The sequence below is a fragment of the Somniosus microcephalus genome, chromosome 22 (genome assembly GCF_052327205.1).
Source record: "Somniosus microcephalus isolate GS21.2 chromosome 22, FLI_Smic_1.0, whole genome shotgun sequence".
NCBI lineage: Eukaryota > Metazoa > Chordata > Chondrichthyes > Squaliformes > Somniosidae > Somniosus > Somniosus microcephalus.
Window position 1 is genome coordinate 66,951,112 of NC_141008.1, and position 20,635 is coordinate 66,971,746.

The window sequence follows — 20,635 nt, forward strand, 5'->3', positions numbered from 1 at the left end:
CTATTAAGTGTGATGTCATGTGTTTTGTTTTACCACCTGTCACAAAATCATTATACCACTGTCAAAGGTTAGAAAATCTTTTTGGAAGAAAGAATGTTCTGGGTGTAGCATCAAAGCCCACAACATTTTTGCTTTATTTCATCTATTTTTATTATTCATTCTTGGGACATGAGTGATGTGGGTAAGGCCACATTTATTGCCCATCCTTAGCTGGTGGTGGAATTGCAGTTCTTGTGGGGTTGGATAGAGGATTCTCACACTGCATCGATGAAGGAATGGTGATGCATGTCCAAGTCAGGATGGTGTGTGACTTGGAGAGGATGTTCCCACAGCTGCTCTAGTTCTTCTTGGTGATAGGAGTCTCAGGGGAGGGAGGTGCTGTTAGACTAACCTTGGTAAGTTGCTGCAGTGCATCCTGTAGGTCATGTATACTGCAGCCTCAGTGCACTGTTGGTGGAGGGGGTGGATAATGAGTTCACTGGCAGGAGCACCGATTTTATTAATCTTTCTGTTGAGTCATAGAAATACATTTTATACTGCTGTTTTCCCCTCAGTTGCAGCATTCAGTTTTAAATAATATGGCTCTTTTTACATACTGATATTGTTCTTTTCTATGCAACTTTCTCCAGTTACAAGGACTGCAGAGTCAGCTAGAGTTCACAGAGCAATCCATGGTAGATAAATCCTTGGTGAGCAGGCAAGAAGCCAAGATTCGCGAACTTGAAACCAAACTGGAATTTGAGAAGACCCAGGTCAAACGCCTCGAGGTAGGCAGTTGCAATTTAAAATCTCATTCAAGATTTGTTTGCATTCCATGCTATTGAAAAAACAAACTTCTTCAGACTGCATATTTTAAGATTGAAGATAAATGATGATAAACATTTTCATGCTGTACCTAACTGATACTCATTAAAAGTTGAACTGAGCACTGCACCTTAATAAATTCTGGTTGCAGAATTCAATTCTCAACTTTCATGTTAATCGGATACAAAAAAAATCTCAAATAGAAAATAATTGTGTTTTTTAACTTTTAATTTTGTTGCAATAATGACTATGTATGGTGGGAGAGGGAGAACCCCAAGCCAAAGTCCAAATGTGCAGGTGAGGATGCATTCTGGTTGCGTTTAAAGAGGGAGCCAACGGGAAGCCCAGCAAGGAAATCAGTGGAGAAATAGTCTGGAGGTGATAAAGCTGTGGATTAGGATTTCTGAAGTGAGGTGAAGAGGTAGGGGCAGAGACTGGAGGTGTTGGACATGGAAGACGGTGGTCTTGATAAGGGATTGGATGGGGGGAAGGAAACTGAGCTTGGGGTCGACCAGTACATAAAGGTTCTGCACTGCACTTCTGGCCTGAGGTGGAAGCTGGGGAGGTTGATGGAGCTGAGAGTGGCGGAACCTAAATATTTGTATGAGCACAAGTTAAATGGCATCGGTTTTGCCTATGTTAAACTAAAGTAAGTTACAGCTCATCAAGTCTTGATGTCGGAGAGGATTTCATGTTAGAACGTGCACCCATACCATCAGGCTTGATAGAGGAATTGTAAAGCTAGAGCTGCATGTTACCCGTGCATCTGATCCCATGCTTCTGGATGATGCTGCCAACTGGAAACATATAAATGAAGAAGTGATGGAAACCATGGATTATGCCCTGGGGTTCACCAGAGGCGACCAAGCATATGTGGGAGAAGTGTTGGAGATCATGTAATATCCATGGCGTGCCAGGTACAAATGGGACCACGAGAAAGCAATGCCATGGAAAAGGAATGTTTAAGGAAGAGCGGTGAAAGACGGGAGAGAGAAAGGAAGAATGGAATAGACAGTGAGGCAGTTGCACAGGATCACAATCCTGTTGTAATTTTGCTTCTGTGCTCATCGCTGCACTCCATCTAAACAGGGAGGACAAACCTGTCTGGGTACAGACTTCTTCAGTACTCATCTTCCGATTAGGCAGTCTGCAGCCTTCCGGACTCAATATCGAGTTCAACAATTTCAGATCATAAGCTCGGCCCCCATTTCATTTTCTCTTGTAATTGTTCCACTCCTTTCCCCCCCCCCCGCCCCCCCCCCTTTCCTTTTGTTTCTCTCTCACACCTGGCAGCTATCTTTTGCCCTGCCAGTACACTTTACACCTAATCCCAGCCTATTACCATCTCGTCTAGCTTCTAATCTCTTTTACTTCTTTTGTTTCTTTTATTCTTTTGTCCAATCGCAGCCCTGCCTTCGATCTAGTTTCTTTTCTTTCCAGTTTTGAAGAAGGGTCCAACCCGAAACGTCAACTCAAATTTCTCTCCACGGATGTTGCCTGACCTGCTGAGTTTTTCCAGCATTTTCTGTTATTTCTTCAGTACTCAAGTTTGGAACTATCAACAGGTAGGGAGAGTAGAGACAAAAAGATTAGCCATATTCAAAAATGAAGCTGAATAATATTGGAAAGTTAAAGTAGCAATGAGATGGGCTGATTAGACGCACATAATCTTTGGTGCTAATACCATATAACTTTTTTTTTAATTGTGATATGCTTTTTGAAAATGGAAGTGTAGACAATTGCTGTTCAGAACAAGATATATTTGCCAATGAAGCGGGGACTGCTATTATCAGCAGTTGCATTTAACAGGAATTACCCTATCTACTATTGATTGATTATGGAACTGATGCATGGGAGTGCATATCTTAAGAACCATAGGCCTAGAAATTCGGTGGGCTGCGCCACCAGTTAGCACCCAAAGAGGGCACTTAGTGGGTTTAGCGCCACTGGCCATGCCTCTCGCGAAATTTAGCGGGGCGCTGATGGCGGCGTTAGCTGGTAGCGCTGTGCTGCCACCGATGACGTCATCGGTGTATGCAGCGCCCCGATCGCCAAATTTGGTAGCGCCCCCCGCTGTAACGCCGGTCGCAATTTGCGCCCGGTTCAGGGGGGCCTACCTGCGGCGGTAGAGGCGCTGAGGTGCAGGGCGGCCATTTTTTTTGCTGGCCGCCTGCCAGCACCTCTTCGCGCAGCCGTCCTCGGCCTCCTGAGCACTTCTCGATGCCGGGCTCTTTTGCCGGCACTCGCAATCTCAGATCGCGCTGCAGCAGGCCCCTCCCCTTTAAGAAGGGGAGGAAGGCCTGCAGTGCTGCACCGTGTGGCGCTGCGATTTTCAGTTGCAGCGCCCCAAGACAGATGCGGGGCGCCTCGAGTAGCGCCGCACTTCCGTCTGGGGTGCTCAAACTGAATTTCCGGCGGGCGCTTGTGACTCCTTCCGGGGCGGTACTTCCGGCGCCCTGGCGAGACTGGCGCCCCAAGTGGGGCGCCACCGAATTTCTAGGCCATAATCTTTTAAGTGGCTAAATCTAGAAACATGGCAAAACCACTTTCTAAAATTTTGCAACAAAATCCATCAGTTAAATAATCACATAGTCCTGCTTTTCTTGCTATTATAATCAGGGCATTGAAGTAGAAGGAAAAATAAAACTTGCTTGTCAAAGAAATTTCTCTACTAATTAGTGACACTGAAAAAAGGTGCAAATTGCATATATGCAGCAAACAATCTTGCAAGTAAAACACATGTGTGTCGTAAAACCAGAAAAAGGTGGAGATGCACAACAGGTCAGTTCTGATGAGGGATCCCACTTAATGCGTTTTGTTCTCTTTCGGATGCTGAGTGACTTTATTTGTGGTTTTATTTCATGTTTCCAACTGTTGTGATTTTTGCTTCTTATTCTAAGTGGTAGAGGAATTGATGATTAGGCCAGACTGGCAGACTTTAAGTTTTATCCAATTTGGCAGGCTTTTATGTTGTCATTAAAGAGATTTTTTTCTTCAGTAATGAGTGAGTGCTTGTGTCTCAGGGTAATATACCCACATTTGCATAAAAGATTTACTGTCCTTCCAAGTTAACACAGCAACTTGCAGTTTGTTTGGTCGATGACCCTTTTTAATGATTTAGGTTTTTCTGAATCATATTCAGTAATTACCTCATACAAAATTAGATTTTAATCTGACAGGGTTACATTAATTATAGTTGACCCCCCAGTTGATAAAACTTTTACAGTTTAGCATGTAGAGCCAGTCAGTGTTCATAGAGTTATTTGCAGTTTATGCACTGGATATAGTAATTGTGCAAAACAAAATCAAAAGGTATCACATTACCTCAACTTATTCAAATGGAGAAAGAATGTTATGATATCCTTCATCTCATAATTTGTATCAGATATTTAGCATTGTCATTTTTTTACTAAGAAGGTAAAATTGTATTTGTTGCCCGACTGCAAGATAGACATAGTAAGCAAACTAGCTAACAGCAGCAAAGATGTGTGGGCCCATCATTAACCATTTTTCAGAGATGCTGACTTCAAGTGGCCTGGTGTAGTATTAATTCATACAGATCAGAATGTTCCAGGTTCAATGAATGACCTGATGATGTACTTCAAAGTAATTCAGTGTATATGAAGTGATTTGCGATATTTCTGGAAAATATGATGGACGCTTTTTAAACAGAAGTTCTTTCTCCCCCAGGCCAATTTCAGGTCGTGCACTACAATTCCCCTCAAGCACTCCTAGCCTAGTGGCAGAAAAATCAGCAAATTTTCCAAGGAAGGGGGAACTGCTATTGTCAGTGGTTGCATTGATCAGGAATTCCCCTTTCTGCTTTCAGGTTACCTTTTACTAGAGTGTGTATATCTGAATGCCAAGGTAGGATAGGACCATGTTTGCCTGTTCTTCATTCTCCAGAACACTTCCTGTCCAGGCTCACATCAAGTATGGCCAATCATGATTGGGGGGAGAAATAAAACTGGCTAAACTTAATTTACATTTGCAATGTTGTTTAATTCATATTTTCCCTCACGTGAACAGAAAAATAAAATTCCTGAAAGTTTGAGCATAGATGAGAACTACTTACATTTCATATTAGAATAGTTTGTGCCGGTAAGTTGCATAAATGAGTGAGTTTTGATTTTACACACAGTTTGAATTATGGTACTGCATTGCTGTGTTCCGAGGCATGCAAAGATGCCGAGTGTACCTCTATCAGTAGTTGTTCATGTTTTTACACAGAGCCTAGTTAGTCGTCTCAAGGAAAACCTGGAAAAACTGGGAGAAGAGAGGGATCAGAGGGCTGCTGCTGAGAATCGGGAGAAGGAGCAAAATAAGAGATTGCAACGGCAAAACAGGGATGTGAAGGAGGAAATGGGAGAACTTAGCAAGAAGGAGGCTGAGGCCAGCCGCAAGAAACATGAGCTAGTAAGTGAACATTTATTAATCTTCTATATGACAACTGCTCATTTCTTCCTGTTCTTCACTTAATGGTGGAAAGGAGTATAAATAAGCCTGTATTTGTGCAGAGGAATAATGATTGTAAGTGAAGGGTGACTATGATGGGAAGTTTACTAGTTCCTATTTTGTACCGACCAACCATAAACCATAAATTATAGAATAGAGACCCCCACCCCACTTCTAAAGTTGGGTTAAGGCATACTGACTGGTAATGTTGGGAGAACTCCTCAATGAGCTTGACCTTAGTGGAAAGTATTTTATGCCATGAATGTGCTCTAAAATTATATTCATTTATCAACTGTGCTTAAATTGAGATGCAATAAATATAAATGGTATTTTAATGCTTTCTGTGTATTTGTTACTTTAGGCTCTCCAAAGGAAATTGTCCATAGTTTTGAAAATTACATTGGTAGGGATTAAAGTTACAAATTGACAGATACAGTCATAAGTACCATACATTTTAAGAACTTACAATGAACCTATTTGAAATTTCTTGTTGCTGGATTCACTAGTACATTCTATATTGGAAGAATACAAATTTTAAACAGTGCAGCTGTTGGGAGCCTTACTATTAAGCAATGTTAACAAGGATTTAGCTTGCTTGAGTTACTTTCCTAACCTGCCTATTCTAAGAGGGAAGGATGTGTGTATGTGCATGCATGCATATAATATGTCACAGAACTACAAGTTCATACAAGCCCTGTAGAAAATTATTCAAAAAAACCTGTTCTGACAGTTCCCAGATAGTGTTGGTGACTGAGCATAGTAGAAAGATATTTGCAGTCACTGAATTATGCAAGTAAAAGCACTGAAATTAAATCTATTCAATGGTTTGTGTATGGACAGTATGTAGATATTTATTTTCTTACCATAGTTATTCCTTGTCCTAATGGGCACCATACACGTATTTAAAGACAAACATTTGCAGGTGTTTTCACCTTGTCAGATTTTTCTTCCTGTGAAAACGTGTTAAGCTTGGATGTGGTTCTATATTTGATAGAGGCCGTGTGAGCCTAAAGAATGAGTGATATTGGGTGATCGAACCTTGATGGTCATCACAGCCGAGCCCTATCTTGTTCACGTGCACTTTGAACAGAGGTTTTTGGATAGTAGATAATGAGAATTGGGAGCACAGGTTTTTCCCTTTTGAAGGTATTTTAATAATCCATCACTTGGGTGTGTTTTATAGGAAATGGATATCGAGAGCCTTGAAGCCGCAAATCAGAGCCTACAGTCAGACCTTAAACTTGCTTTTAAAAGAATTGGAGATCTACAAGCAGCAATTGAAGATGAAATGGAAAGTGATGAAAATGAAGATCTTATCAACAGGTATATTCTATATGATTTCACTTTTTTTTGCACAAGCTATGTTGATGCCTATCTAGCCAAAGGCTGTTTCAAAGGTGCAAAGATGTACAAACAATATAAAATATATCACCATCCTACAAATTAACTACTGTGTAATTTTAGGCATCAAAAATAAGCAAGCTTTATTCTTAATGCTTATATGCTTGACCTTTAGCTACAGAACAACATTGTGGACAACTCTTCAAATCATGCTTGTCTGCATTATAAAGCATTTGTCTTGTACACAAAATTTGAGACAACATTCTAGCTTGTGTTTTCAGTAGCAATGATTGTGCAGCATTATTGTATGGTGTAGCTGCATGAAGCTCAAGAAATAGCTATCAAAGGAGTAAATTAAAGATTCTAATTAATTATTTTAAAGTCAATATATAGAAATTGTGCCATAGAAATTCATGGTGTAGTTTGAAGATTTTTAAATTGATTTTGACTTTCAAATATTAAATGCTTACCAATCAATGCACTTTTGTTAAAACAAGAGAGGTTTCATTTGAGCTATTTGCAGATTATATTTGTCTTCATTTTCTTCTTTTTATATTTGTGTCTCAGTTTATCTGCAGTAGCATATTTTTATGTGCATTCTTCATGTATCTCAATTCATCGACCCACTGGCCCCCACCCCCAAACCAATGCTTATTTTCGGGCTTTTTTTTGTGTTTACTTTTAATTTGTTTACAGTTTGCAAGATATGGTGACAAAGTATCAGAGAAGAAAGAATAAAACGTGAGAACCCTATCAGAATTACTTCAGACATGTATCCAAATCTAACCTAAGCATGTCCTTTAACTTTATGTTCGGTTTCTACCTGCATGGCATCACTTTTAAAGCAGAAGAATGCATGGGCGTATGAACCAAAATAACGCTACCAAATGAGATCCCTGCTTTTTCAAGAAGTAGTACCATATAGACTAACTTATCTAGGACATGCATTGGGATAATTGTGCTAGTTTTAAGGACATCAGTTTGCAAACAAGTTATATCAACTGAAGATGAATGTACTTCTGTCTAATAGTAATACACAGCTATAGGAGTATCTATACCGTGCACAATATTAATGTCTGCTAGTAAAAACCTTATGATTTTGTAGTGTTTGCCACCAAGGACATTAATTGAGTGTGACACCAGTTGTAATTTAGTTTTTCCAACAGCGCTAGCAACTAACTGTTTTAAACTGCAGTGAAGTGACAGGAATGCCAATGCCATTATGCATGGTACATGTTGAGCTTTGAAAAAAGTACACCTATTCACAACCAATAAGTTATGCTTGTGTAGTAGATGAATTATGAATGCAATGGTATCACTTATGGAATTATTGATTTCAATATTTAGTTTATTTGCCAAGTGTAGTGTCATTGTAAGAGAAAAAAATCAATTAACTACAAAGACCTCTACACATTTTTAGCACTCAAACATGATAGTTCACCAGAAATTGGCTACCATCTTATTACGTGCCTTTTTAAAAATGGATTGGGGGAACTGGGTGGCGCAGTAGGTGAGGCACTGCCTTTTTACCTCTTGTGGCCTTTGTTCAAATCCAGTCTACGCTGATGTACTGAAAGTTTCCCCTGCCTACTGCCTGTAAGGGTCCTATGTGGAATGAGTTTAGACAGTCTTACTAAAGTCCCTAGTGGGCATGAGCATATAGCACAAAACATTCCCTAATTCAGCACCTAATGGATAATCGCAGATTTGCCACAGGATGATTGTTGTGGGAAATGGGGTAAAAAAAATTCAAATTGGTGCAATAAACTGATCTGTGCTATACCTGACTTGGGTGTGTTTGCTGCTGGCACTAGATGCCTAAAATGGGAAGCGTTCTACCCCCCAACATGAGCATCCCCCACCTTGAGCATAAGAAAATGCTTAAAAATAAGCAGCTTACTTTTGCAGGTCAATAATAAAATAAAAAGGGTCAAGAACCCTTTTTTATCCAGAAGACTGGGGCAATTATTACCCACTTAGCACAATGCTGCATTAAGGTGTGAATGAAATGGCTCTTGGACTTGGTTTACAAGAACTTGAAGCGCAGAAGGAGACTAGGCATTTTGGCTCATCTCCAACAGCGCCTTTAGCATGTAATAAAAAGACCATCCCTTCCAAAGAGCATCTAACCTATGATGGACTGTACTTCACCACCTTACTTGTCCTTGGGATGTGGGCAACACTGGCAAAGCTGTATTTTTATTGTCCATCAGTGGTTGCCCTGAAAAAGGATTTGTGCTGCAATTGGGGCATAATATAGTGATATTATTTAACAAATAATCTGGGGTGTATAGCCTTTTAACTTCAATATAGGTGTATCTTATTAAGTAAGAAGAGTGTGCAGTCATATTTAAAGGTTGTTTCTTACCGCAACTATGTACTCATCAATAAGATGATGGTCAAGAAGGTAAGAGCCCATGGGATCCAGGGCAATTTGGCACATTGGATCCAAAATTGGTTTAGTGGCAGGAGGCAGAGGGCGATGGTCGAAGGTTGTTTTTGTGACTGGAAGCCTGTGTCCAGTGGTGTACCGCAGGGATCGGTGCTGGGTCCTTTGCTGTTTGTAGTGTACATTAATGATTTAGATATGAATGTAGGAGGTATGATCAGTAAGTTTGCAGATGACATGAAAATTGGTGGAGTGGTAAATAGCGAGGAGGGAAGCCTCAGGCTACAGGATGATATAGACGGGATGGTTAGATTGGCAGAACAGTGGCAAATGGAATTTAACCCTGAAAAGTGTGAGGTGATGCATTTTGGGAGGACAAACAAGGCAAGGGAATACACAATGAATGGTAGGTTCCTCGGAAGGACAGAGGATCAGAGGGACCTTGGTGTGCATGTACATAGATCCCTGAAGGCAGCAGGACAGGTAGATAAGGTGGTTAAAAACGCATATGGGATACTTGCCTTCATTAGCCAAGGCATAGAATATAAGAGCAGGGAGGTTATGATGGTTAGTTAGTTAGGCCACAGCTGGAATACTGTGTGCAGTTCTGGTCACCACACTACAGGAGGGATGTGATTGCATTGGAGAGGATGCAGAGGAGATTCACCAGGATGTTACCTGGGCTGGAGCGCTTCAGCTATGAAGAGAGACTGGACAGGCTGGGGTTGTTTTCCTTAGCGCAGAGAAGGCTGAGGGGGGACCTCATTGAGGTGTACAAAATTATGAGGGGCATAGATAGGGTAGATAGAAAGGAACTTTTCTCCTTAGTAGAGGGGTCAATAACCAAGGGGCATAGTTTCAAGGTAAGGGGCAGAAGGTTTAGAGGGGATTTGAGGAAAAACTTTTTCACCCAGAGGGTGGTTGGAATCTGGAACTCACTGCCTGAAAGGGTGGTAGAGGCAGGAACCCTCACAACATTCAAGAAGCATTTAGATGAGCACTTGAAACGCCATAGCATACAAGGCTACAGACCAAGTGCTGGAAAATGGGATTAGAATAGACAGGGCTTGATGGCTGGCGCGGACATGATGGGCCGAAGGGCCTCTTTCTGTGCTGTATAACTCTATGACAGTTTAACAGTTACCCGAACTTAGTTTATCTCTCACCTTTTGATGTGCCCAGTTGTTTTTGCACATGATTTGTGAACATTCTATTTTAGAATATATTGGCCTAGAAATTGAGTTGACGCCGCGCCAGGGCTTTAGCGCCGGAAATTTAGCGCCGGCGCTAATTCCCTTGCGCGCGCCAAAAATTCAGTAGCGCCACGCCCAGACGGCTGCCGGCGCTACTGGCGGGCGTGAGTGCCTCCCAATGGGCGCTGAGTGCCGCATTGCGGCGCTAATCCGGCGCTGCGGCACCCGATGCAGTGCGGCAGGCTGGGGAAGTGCAGGCCTCCTCCTCCCGTTAAGGAGGCGCTGCCTTCACCCGATCGCTGGCCGTTTGATTTTTTCAAAAATGAGCCCGGCACCTCGGACAAGTGCCGGGCTTGCAGGCCAGACGCATCTGTTCCGCGGGGGGGGGGGGGTGGAGGAGTCCGGGGAGGGAGGTGCGGGCAGGCGGCCGGCGGGAAAGCGGCCGGCCGCCGCGCGACCTTAATGCGCCGGCGCTAACTTGTGTAAGACTCGGTTGCCAGAGTCTTAGTTGCGGCTGCCACGGGCGAGACGGCCGCAACTGAATTTCGGCGTTCGGGCGCGTTGCCACGGCAACCGGGACGCTGCGCACACCGATGACGTCATCGGTGCCGGCGCAGCGCAACCGGATAACGCCGATGGCAGCGCCAAAGTGAATTTCAGAAACGGCTATCATTGCGGCGCTAGGCCCTCTAGCGCCGCAAAATGGGCGCTAACCCTACTGAATTTTCAGCCCATTGTCTGTAAAGGTGATCCTTCAGTTGAATTCATAAATAATTACTTAGAAATGATGATGGTCAATGGGGGTAAGCAAGTGATTATTCACAGCTGTTATCGATCTGATTCTGCCAGAAATCTCACAAGGCAGGGAATATAGAGTCGTACCTCTTTAACAAGGCTATATATTTTAAAATCATAAAGTTAATTGCAGTTAAGCATATATTATCAGAAATGTTACCTAACAAAAAAGAATCACATTTATAGCTTCCTTGATGGCCTTGCAGATTTACACAGTAAGTACCTGAGCTATTCAGACTAGAGATATCCCAAGTTTGATTTTTGGTCTGCACTGAGTTAGCTGGGACAATTGACCCATGGATTAGAGTGGGCAATGTCAACCAGGGTGCCTGTTTCTCATAGTTACTAAGTGACCCCTGCTGGACATGTAAATGTGGACATTAGGTGAGGACAGAATTGAACTTGCCGATCATGCCCCAGCATATGAATAGCTTGCCAACACTATTGTTAAGGCTCACGCGTAAATGATGTCTACTTGGGCAAGGTTTCAAGAGGGGAGAGGATAAAACATATTAAAAGAAAATTGCGGTATACCTTCTTGCTCAAAACTATACTGCTGAAAACTATACAAAATGTAGGGATGTTTCATATTGTTCCTTTGTTTGTTTGTTTGTTTGTAGGGAAACATAATCTATTTATATCAGAATTGTGACCTGTTAAATGTTTATAGTGATCGAATTCTAGTTTTAAGTAGAATTGCAGAGAGGTCTATTAGTTATACTAACTGCATCTGTTACTTGTGACTGAAAAGTACAAATAAGAATGTGTGTGAAATAATACAGAAAAATACTAACAGCTACAGAGAGCTAGAAAAGCGCCATAGATCTTTATTTAATCTGATCACCTTGCTCTTGTGTGCGTGTTCTGTTCTCCCCTTCCCGCAACCTGAATACATTATCACCCCTCGAAGAGAGAGATTCAAAAACATTAAAACATGTCTTTTCAATGCATGTCTTGGAACAGTGAAGGTGATTCAGACACAGACTCTGAAGTCGAAGAACGTGTGGATGGTGTCAAATCCTGGCTGTCAAAGAACAAGGGCTCAGCCAAAACACTCTCTGATGATGGAAGCCTAAAAAGCTCAAGGTTAGTCGAAAATCTGAATTAATTCAACACAGTTTGAATAAATTGCAACTGGTTTAAATTCTAAAATTTACATAACTATTTTCTAGCCAGTGTTATCTTAGTACAAGAATATCAAATTGAATATTACTTTTACATATATTAATAAAATGCAGAAATAAGATAGCTTACCAATATTTTCCTCGTAATTATTGTGCATTTGTCAAATAAGCAGTCCACACCCTCTTACGAATAATGAAATAAAGTTTGTACAACAATTGATAGAAGAAGCAATAAAATTAGCATTCTTAAAACAAAACCTTTGAATTCAGCCCATCACAAGCATCTACTTCAAAAGCTATTTTTGTGTGCCTTTGCTTTTTCTTTTCCTTTTATTGTCCATTTCTGCTGTTGGTGTTTTATTTTGTCCTATGCACTCCATTTTATAATTCATTTACCTTGATTTTCTTTCTTTTTGTTTCCTGTCTGTCCGTTAACCAGATTTTCTGTTAGTTTGGACCTAAAAGAGGGGAAGGAAGGGAAAGAATTAAAGGAAGGAAAAGAAGTAGAGGACAGTAGACCAGTTTCTGTAATGAGTTCTCTCAGCTATCGTAAACGAGGGAATATAAAAGATTCTCTCGGTGGTAAAAGCAATAATGACTCCCTTTTGTCAGCACTTAGTAAAGAACGGTCAGTGTCACCAGATAGGTCATTCCGAAAAGCAAAGAAGACCACCAGTGCAGACAATTTAAATGACAACTTCTCTGTTACTTCTTGGAAAAAACCCCAAGGAGCTGATGATGTAGATGATAGGGGATCTGTTATTTCCCAGGCATATTCAGAAGCCACAAGTAGAGCAAGAAAAGGGTTAGACAGGAGATGGGCCTTGACCAGTCCTGACTTTGACAAAGCTTCTATTGCATCAGTTCCTGTAAGTCGCGTTTCCACAAGGCGAGGCTTGGAAGCCGAAGATGATGTCAAATCACCTGTGAGTTTTGCTAGAACCAGCCCTCCATCTACCTTGAGACGGAGCCTTTCACGACTTGATGACAATCATAGTGACTTGTTCAGTCCAGTTAGCCCTTCGCTCAACCGTAGATCAGAATTAGGATTGCAAAGCCCGACACTTAGTAGTCGTACAGATTCAAGATTGTCCTTTTCAAGGAGTAGATTGGGTGCGTTGGGTGATGATGATGCTGCTATCAGTGTAGCGCTAAGTGAAAGGTCATCGTATAGCCAGCATTCTGCAGGACGCAGTTTCAGTGTTCCTCCCAGACCTACTTCATCTGTCTCCGATGAAATGCAGCCGGATAGTTCCGGTGTCAAGCCTGTCAGTCACAGGAATTATTTGGATCCAGATTTAGAAGCTGCCATTAATGAAGTTCTGAACTATAAACCAATTACATTTAAAAGAAAAAGTCTAGACCCAGACTCTGAAGAGGATGAGGAAGAAGTAAATAAACAACCGTCCACCCTCCGGCGATCATCCTCCTCTTTAGACTTCAGTAAGTCACAAAGTAAGAAAAGCAAGAGCAAGAAAAGTAGAAGTTCAGATTCTGAGTCATCCGAATCAGAGAAGGAGCATAGAAAGAAAGGCTCCAAGAAACACTCTAAGAAGTCTAAGAAGAAATCCAAAAAGAAGGAAAGTGACTCCGAGTCATCAGAATCATCTTCCAGTTCCTCCTCTTCAGGCTCCACAGTTTCGTATCGAAGTCTCAACAGTGTTAAACGAGGTACAAAAAAGAAAGAATCTAATTCAGAAGATGAAGGTGGTAAAGAAAACAAAGCCGATGAAAAATCTGGAAAGAAAACAAAGAAAGGTGACAAGAAGAAAATGAAGCAAGTAGACAGTGTGATGATGAAGTACTTGTACAGACCGGAAAGTGACGAGTAAAGTAGGTTTATCTGAATCTTTGTGTGGAATGGAACATAAAGATGCATGATTATTTTATAGTTCACTTCCCCTAACTGAAACCTACTAAAGTTGAAAAATAAATTGGTTTATGCAGTAAGTAGAGTGTTCTGTAGTAATAATAATGTGGCGCAGAACAGAACTGGGTGGCACATTGGGTTAGACACGAGACTGGATACACATCCAGCCCTGATTCATGGGATAAAAGTCTCATCTTTCTCCTGGCTGTGAGGGTCCTATGTCAAATGAGTTAGGACAGTTTTGATCTGTTCCTAAATACTGTACAGCCGAAAATTGGCCACAATTCGGCACATAGAAACATAGAAGATAGGAGCAGGAGTAGGCCATTCGGCCCTTCGAGCCTGCTCCGCCATTTAATGAGATCATGGCTGATCATTCAAATTCAGTACCCTGTCCCTGCCTTCTCCCCATATCCCTTGATCCCTTTAGCCTTAAGAAATATATCCAACTCTTTCTTGAATATATTTAATGAACTGGCCTCCACCGCCCTCTGTGGCAGAGAATTCCACAGGTTCACCACTCTTTGGGTGAAGAAATTCCTCCTCCAATTGGTAATCTTACTCAGAGAGGCTGCTGAATGGCTAGTGTGGGAAATGGAAAAAATGTCCAACTGGTACAGTAGGGGGTGCTCTTCTGAGGCCACTCAGAATAGAGGGAGCTTTATTCTGCATCTCACTGCTGATATAGAAGTGCTTAATGTTGATACTGGGTAGGGGGTAATTTTAACCTAACCTGCCAGGCAGTAAACGGACCGGTTCAGGATGGCCACTCGTTTTCTACCCCGCCTGATCTTGCTCTCCATTGTTGTCATGGGAGAGTAAAATCGGGTGTGGTGCAAAAAAAGGCCTCCGACCCAAACCCACCCGTTTCCTACCTGGCAGGATAGGTTAAAATTACCCCTGGGTTTCTGAAATGGGAAGCATTCCATTCTCTAGCACTAATATATTCTTCATCTTAATGAATACATCAAAAAATGCATGTTTTTTTCCTTCTGAAACTACTTTAAACTCTCTTCACCAGCATTAACATCCCTCACATTAAGTACTAAAAGTGTGTGCTGAACATTTTAATCCTATTTCCCTGATGTGGAAGTTATTGCATCTTTGTTCCCCACTTTTCTTTTCCCATACTCTTTCATATTTGCTATCAACCCCATGTATTTTTACTTGCAAAAGAGGAAAGTAGCAGACCGTAGACTCGCTATTTATGATGCCATTGCCCCAAAGACACAGATGAAGTGTTACTCTTTTCTGGTTCTAAAAAGAACAGCAGGCTGGCATGCAACCTAAAATCCATTGTATGTTGGGTGAATTTCTTTCAGCCCGCACTGAACCTTTATTCCATAATATAGCTTGCATTATCTTAATGTAATCTGGTAAACTCGAACAGTTTTTATGAAAAACAATATATAATAACTGCATAATAAGTCATGCAAACAGAATTACTGATGGCTGGTACATGTACCACAAAATGTCTTGTAGTTGCCCGTCACCTAACTTCCTTGCCTCTGGTAAGTAAATTTGATCAGTTCTTTAGCATGATGCCGGATGGAGTTCACTGCTGCCGGATGGAGTTCACTGCATGGTCAATATGTTCCAATTTGGAGCAGAGAGAAAAACTGAATTCAACTATCTGAATATTTGAAGCATGACTGATATTTTGATCACAGCTGATCCTCCGTATATAGGTTGATAAATTATGTTCCCTGCACTCGGGATTTTGTTGGTGGAGCTAATGGAAACTAACCTAACAACTGCTACTGTCATGTCTTCCATGAATTGTTACAAAACAACAAAATTACTTGTACTTTGTCATAATATCACTCCTGAAAAAACTATTGGATGTATGCTGTTTTCTGTAACTTGAACACATATGACCATTTTAAGGCTGAGTTTACACTAGAGTTGTAACGTCTGTGCAAAATGAACCCAGAGAAGAAAAGTCTAACTCCGCTTTGCTCTGGAGTCGGGTCAAATCCTAGCTCCAGTTTTTATACTACAACTTTTTGGTGTTCCTTCAAAGCAAAACCATTTTGCATCAATGCTACAGTTATAAATGCAGCGTAAAAAATTATAATTCTCACGCGTATGAATGGGTTTATAATTTTTTTTAAATGTCTCCATTCGTTTCACAGCCCTCCTTTGTATCGTCGGCACATCCCTATTATTAACTCTGATGATGAGATGGACGGTATGGAAGACACACTCAAGTCCAGGTTGTCAACTAGACGACCACTAAGCAACAGTGACAGTGATACCAAAATTGTGGAATCAAATGCATAGCAGCAATTGTGGCTCTTATAGGCAGGTTCATACTAACTGAAAAAGCTCAGCAAGTGCGATTTGAATTTCTTGGGATATTACTGCAGTGTTAGGCCACAATAATGATAAAAATGGAAACGGGATGAATGAAATACGAGAAGTTCTTGATACTTTATCATCTCGGTAATAGGTTTGCATGATATTGATAGACTGCATTTACTTGAAATTTAAATTAACTTCTAAGCGTACTATGATTGGTATTTCTTACAAGTATGGATGCTGCTGCTCTCATCTGAATAATTTGAAACCCTGAAATATAGGGATTTGTTTTTGTTTTTCTATTGCTATGGCTGAATTTTCTTACCAGTGCCTGCTTTCAAATTCTAATTTAAACTTGTCATCTCTGGTTGGGGTCTGGGGTGCCACTGAGCTTTTCACGTAATTATTTTTACCTGAGCCAAAGATTCGTTTTTTATTTAGCTGTTGTAGACTGGAAACGAACTAAAATAATAGCAAAATAACAGAACTCTTTGGCTTCAAACTTTTTTTCTCCTATGAGGTGTGTGTGTATATGTTAATACTTTTTGAAAAGAATTGAATTTGGTGTTGGTAGTTTGCTGATACCTATACTCTTACACATTCTGTTTATCTTGTATTTTGAAGCTCAAAACAGTAAGATGCAGTTAATACCATACCTCTTGCAACACACACTGAAACAAATAGTTAATAACCAATTGTATATTTAATCTTCAGTAGTCAAGATTTATATTCCAAATGGACAGAAGGTAATTGGGAAGGGAGGGTATTGGGAAAAGTTATGCCTTTTGAAAGTAATTTTTGAGTTCCATTAATGTATAGACTCTATTTATGTTTTGTTTGTCTTCACTTTTTGGTTTGCCTGTACACCGGGAAAAGTGATGCACAATGTCATAAATGACAAAGAACTTGGCGTCTTTTAATTGCGATTAAATCATAGTGTAAATCAGAACAAATACGATGGATTATTATGTCTGCAAATGACGATGGCTTGGGAAGAAGCAGATGCTATAAACTCATGGCTGTGGTTCTTAAATACCTAGACGCATTTTCTGTCTTTAAAGGATGGTGGATCACTCCTTCACAATTGTTATATTAGATTTTGGGTATGTTGTATATAAAATCAATCCTTGTAGTATTATTGTTTATCAATCCAATTTAGTGACCATTGAAATCAAGGCTGGAGCTTCAATTAATTCTATAAAACAACCACCATCTTTATATACTATATACAGCCTCACTTTTCATAAAGTTGCATGGATTGTTTAAATGACTATCTGGAATATTAAGACATTTCTATATAAAGTCAACTGCAAATACTGTTCTGATCGTTTTCCTTGAATGCTCAGTGACTCATTATGCCATAAGTGTTGGATATGAAGTTTGTATGAAGACCTATTCTTCAGTATATAACTGTGCACTTTTCAAGAATGCAGACTATGGATGTCTTTAGTCAGTACAGATAATAGTAAACAGATTGCAGTGCTGCAAGGTTTATTAATATTTGTACTGTAATGTTATTAAAATGGTACTGTTTTATTCATTTAGTCATATTGTAGCACTGATGTATAAAGTCCTGTTCTACAGTTAATTTGCAAATTCAGTTATTGTGATAGCAGGATGCTGTAGCTCTAGCTTCAAAGATTTCTCTTATAGTTTAAAGGAAACAGATTTACTAGATGAGCAAATGTGTAAGATGAGGATGGATTTAAATTGCTTTGGAAGATAGCAAACTTGGGAAAACCATATTGTCCTCTATTATGTGCATTTTTTTGGTGACTATTTATGTGACAAAATAAACTTTTTGGTTGTCTTAGAAGTTCCAAGACTATTTTCTTCATTATTCTGTGCTACAGTTTTCATAAACATAGGAAAATAACTTCAATATCATTTTTATTTATTGCACAGATGTATTTTCCTCATTTACATTGTTCTTTTCATGTTCACTTTGTTTGCTTAATTTATGGAACTTGCCACAAGAGGCAGTGACTCCTCATTTGTTACTTGCTAAATACAACTTGTATTTGTAGTGAATTGTGTTGAAAGTGTGACCTTGAACTGAATTTGTTGCTGAAGACCAATTGATTTATAGTGTGAAAGAGCTACTAATCGAATATGTGAAGCTCAAACCTATTTTTCCAACATGTAAGATTGAACAACTTGCGTAATGAATTTTCAAGAAACCACAAAGAAAAACACTTTTTAAAAATGTTTTTATTAAATATATAAAATCCTTTTAGACAGGGCACAAAATTCCAGAGCTACATATTTATGAATTCCCTGGCTTATTTTAATAATGGTTGTACAAAAATATGTATAAGCAGTAGAATTTACATTAAAAGCTTACCTGTATCTCCAAACAAAATAATTAGCTTGATAGGGTTATACAGTAAGTTGTGTTGATTAAGCTGACTTTTTTTTAATATTGCAAGATTGTAGCTGTTAAATAATTGATATTCCTTATCAGTGTAGTGACTTCTATTAATTATTATTTAATACAAGATGCATTCTTGGGAATAGTGGGTTGTCCTCTGTACTTAAGTGATGAAAATGTGAGCATGGTCATTGGAAATTTGAAGAAGTCCTTTTTGTGAAATAGAAATGATCGAATTTGTACCAGTTTTTCCTGGATAATTTCAATCTGGATAATTTCAATCTACATACATTAATAAAAAAACAAATGCGATATGAAGATAACACTAAGCTACATGAACCATTACTTTACATGTTTTCATTTATTCAGTGCAATAAGGTTTTTGTATTATTACATTTTAGTCAACCTTCTACAATTATGGACAATTGGGGCAGAAATTAGACATTTCCCCATCAAACAAAAGGTAAAACTGAGAAACCGTTCAATAACAGCTGCCTTTGTAACTGGCTCGAGTAGCATTAGTCCATTACCAGGTTATTTGTATGCCCTCTTAGACGAGGAAGGATGTGATAGCAGGGGGAAAGCAATGAAATTGTAATAAGGAACATTCATCAAAAATATCAGTTAATCAGTTGTGATTGCCACCAGCCAAATGGTGTTAATCAAAACAGTTTTGTGAGCCTTTGAAGTGCTGTTCTCAGTGTGGGACTGCAGTCTGAAATGCAAGTTCCTGCTCTGTAGACTCAGATTTCTTGTACTAGAAATCCATAAATCTACAAGATTTCCCTTTTACATCTCCCAGGAAAACTGTTTGGGAAAAGAATGATGTGCAGTCATAAGCACCTTATTGAATTTCTCCAAGATTCCAATATTTCATGTGAATTGCTTTGAAGTGCAGACTCAACTGTTGTAGCCATTTTGTGCCCAGCAACATCCCAGAAATAGCAATGATTTAATTTTTTTTAATGAGACAGGAATGTTGGCCAGAACAGTGGGCGAACACCCTGCTCTTTCAAATATATCATGGGACTTTTAGTATCCAACTGAACTGGCAGCCTGGGTCTTCATTTAACATCTCATCTAAACGACAACACCTACAACAATGCAGCACTCTTTCGGCACTGCCTGGAGTGTTGGCCCAGCAAAAAGTCAATGCTGGTCTCTTTTTTTTACTTTTTTTCTCATTTGTGATATCCCCCTCAATGGGCCTTGCCTTTCTCCTTAATTTGCCAATAAAAAAGAAACCAATAGCAGGCTGGTTAGATGCATTCCATGTAAATTGATCAACTGTCCATCTGGCAAGCCCATTCAAGGTTTCTTTCTGAACTACAGACTTGTATATTCCAAAGTTCGTATACTTTAACAAGTAGAGAATTGTGAGGGGTGGGGAGGTAGGAGGAAGCGTTTTATACAATGCCTTCTCAATTCATCTTGAACAGTGGTGACCAGAGCAGTGGGACCTTATAACTGATGCACACGCAAGCCGCCCTGAGACGGTTACTCTATACACTGTTCACCCTTTGAGAGATGGTTATGTTGTCAGATAAGTGATAAAACACAGATGAAGACACATCTTGGTGTAGTGCATTATTTTGTATTCATGAGCAATCAAACAAATGTAGGGAGGTATCTAATCCAGTAACTACATTCTTGTTCCTTTTTAGATAGAACAGCTGTAAATATCCAATCAGATAACCTGCAACCTTTGTAAAAAAAAATGTTAAGATGTTCAAAGATACAAATATTCTGGGTAATGCCTCTATATACCCAGGATATGTCTACAATATAGTGGTAAGACCTAGAATACATAGCAAGAAAATGTAATCACGCTTGAAAAGAAATAGTTTTACAAGTTGTAAGTCTCCATAGTAGGACTCAACAGGAACATAAATATACAGTCTTAAAATAATTCTTGTTGAATGCGAGTGCTTGGCCATATTGTAACAGCCAGATCTTACATTTTCAAACTGAAAACCTTGAAGGTAAAGCACA

At 39.9% G+C, this 20,635-nt stretch overlaps 1 protein-coding gene across 13 annotated transcripts in view; it reads left to right on the plus strand.

Moving 5' to 3' along the window:
- The window catches only part of myo18ab (myosin XVIIIA b), a 256,934-nt gene extending 238,846 nt beyond the window's left edge, over positions 1-18,088 (plus strand). For 6 of the 13 annotated variants that reach the window (XM_085964991.1, XM_085964993.1, XM_085964994.1 and 3 more), the window contains 7 exons: positions 630-767; positions 5,035-5,220; positions 6,443-6,582; positions 7,297-7,341; positions 11,941-12,063; positions 12,541-13,934; positions 16,107-16,198. In XM_085964991.1, coding sequence (XP_085821117.1) covers positions 630-767; positions 5,035-5,220; positions 6,443-6,582; positions 7,297-7,341; positions 11,941-12,063; positions 12,541-13,933 — 2,025 coding nt within the window. In that variant the 3' untranslated portion in view covers position 13,934; positions 16,107-16,198. Of the gene's footprint in view, positions 1-629; positions 768-5,034; positions 5,221-6,442; positions 6,583-7,296; positions 7,342-11,940; positions 12,064-12,540; positions 13,935-16,106 lie in introns of all 13 variants that reach the window. The other 7 variants (XM_085965003.1, XM_085965000.1, XM_085965004.1 and 4 more) reach the window with 3 other exon arrangements.
- The last annotated feature ends 2,547 nt before the right edge of the window (positions 18,089-20,635 follow it).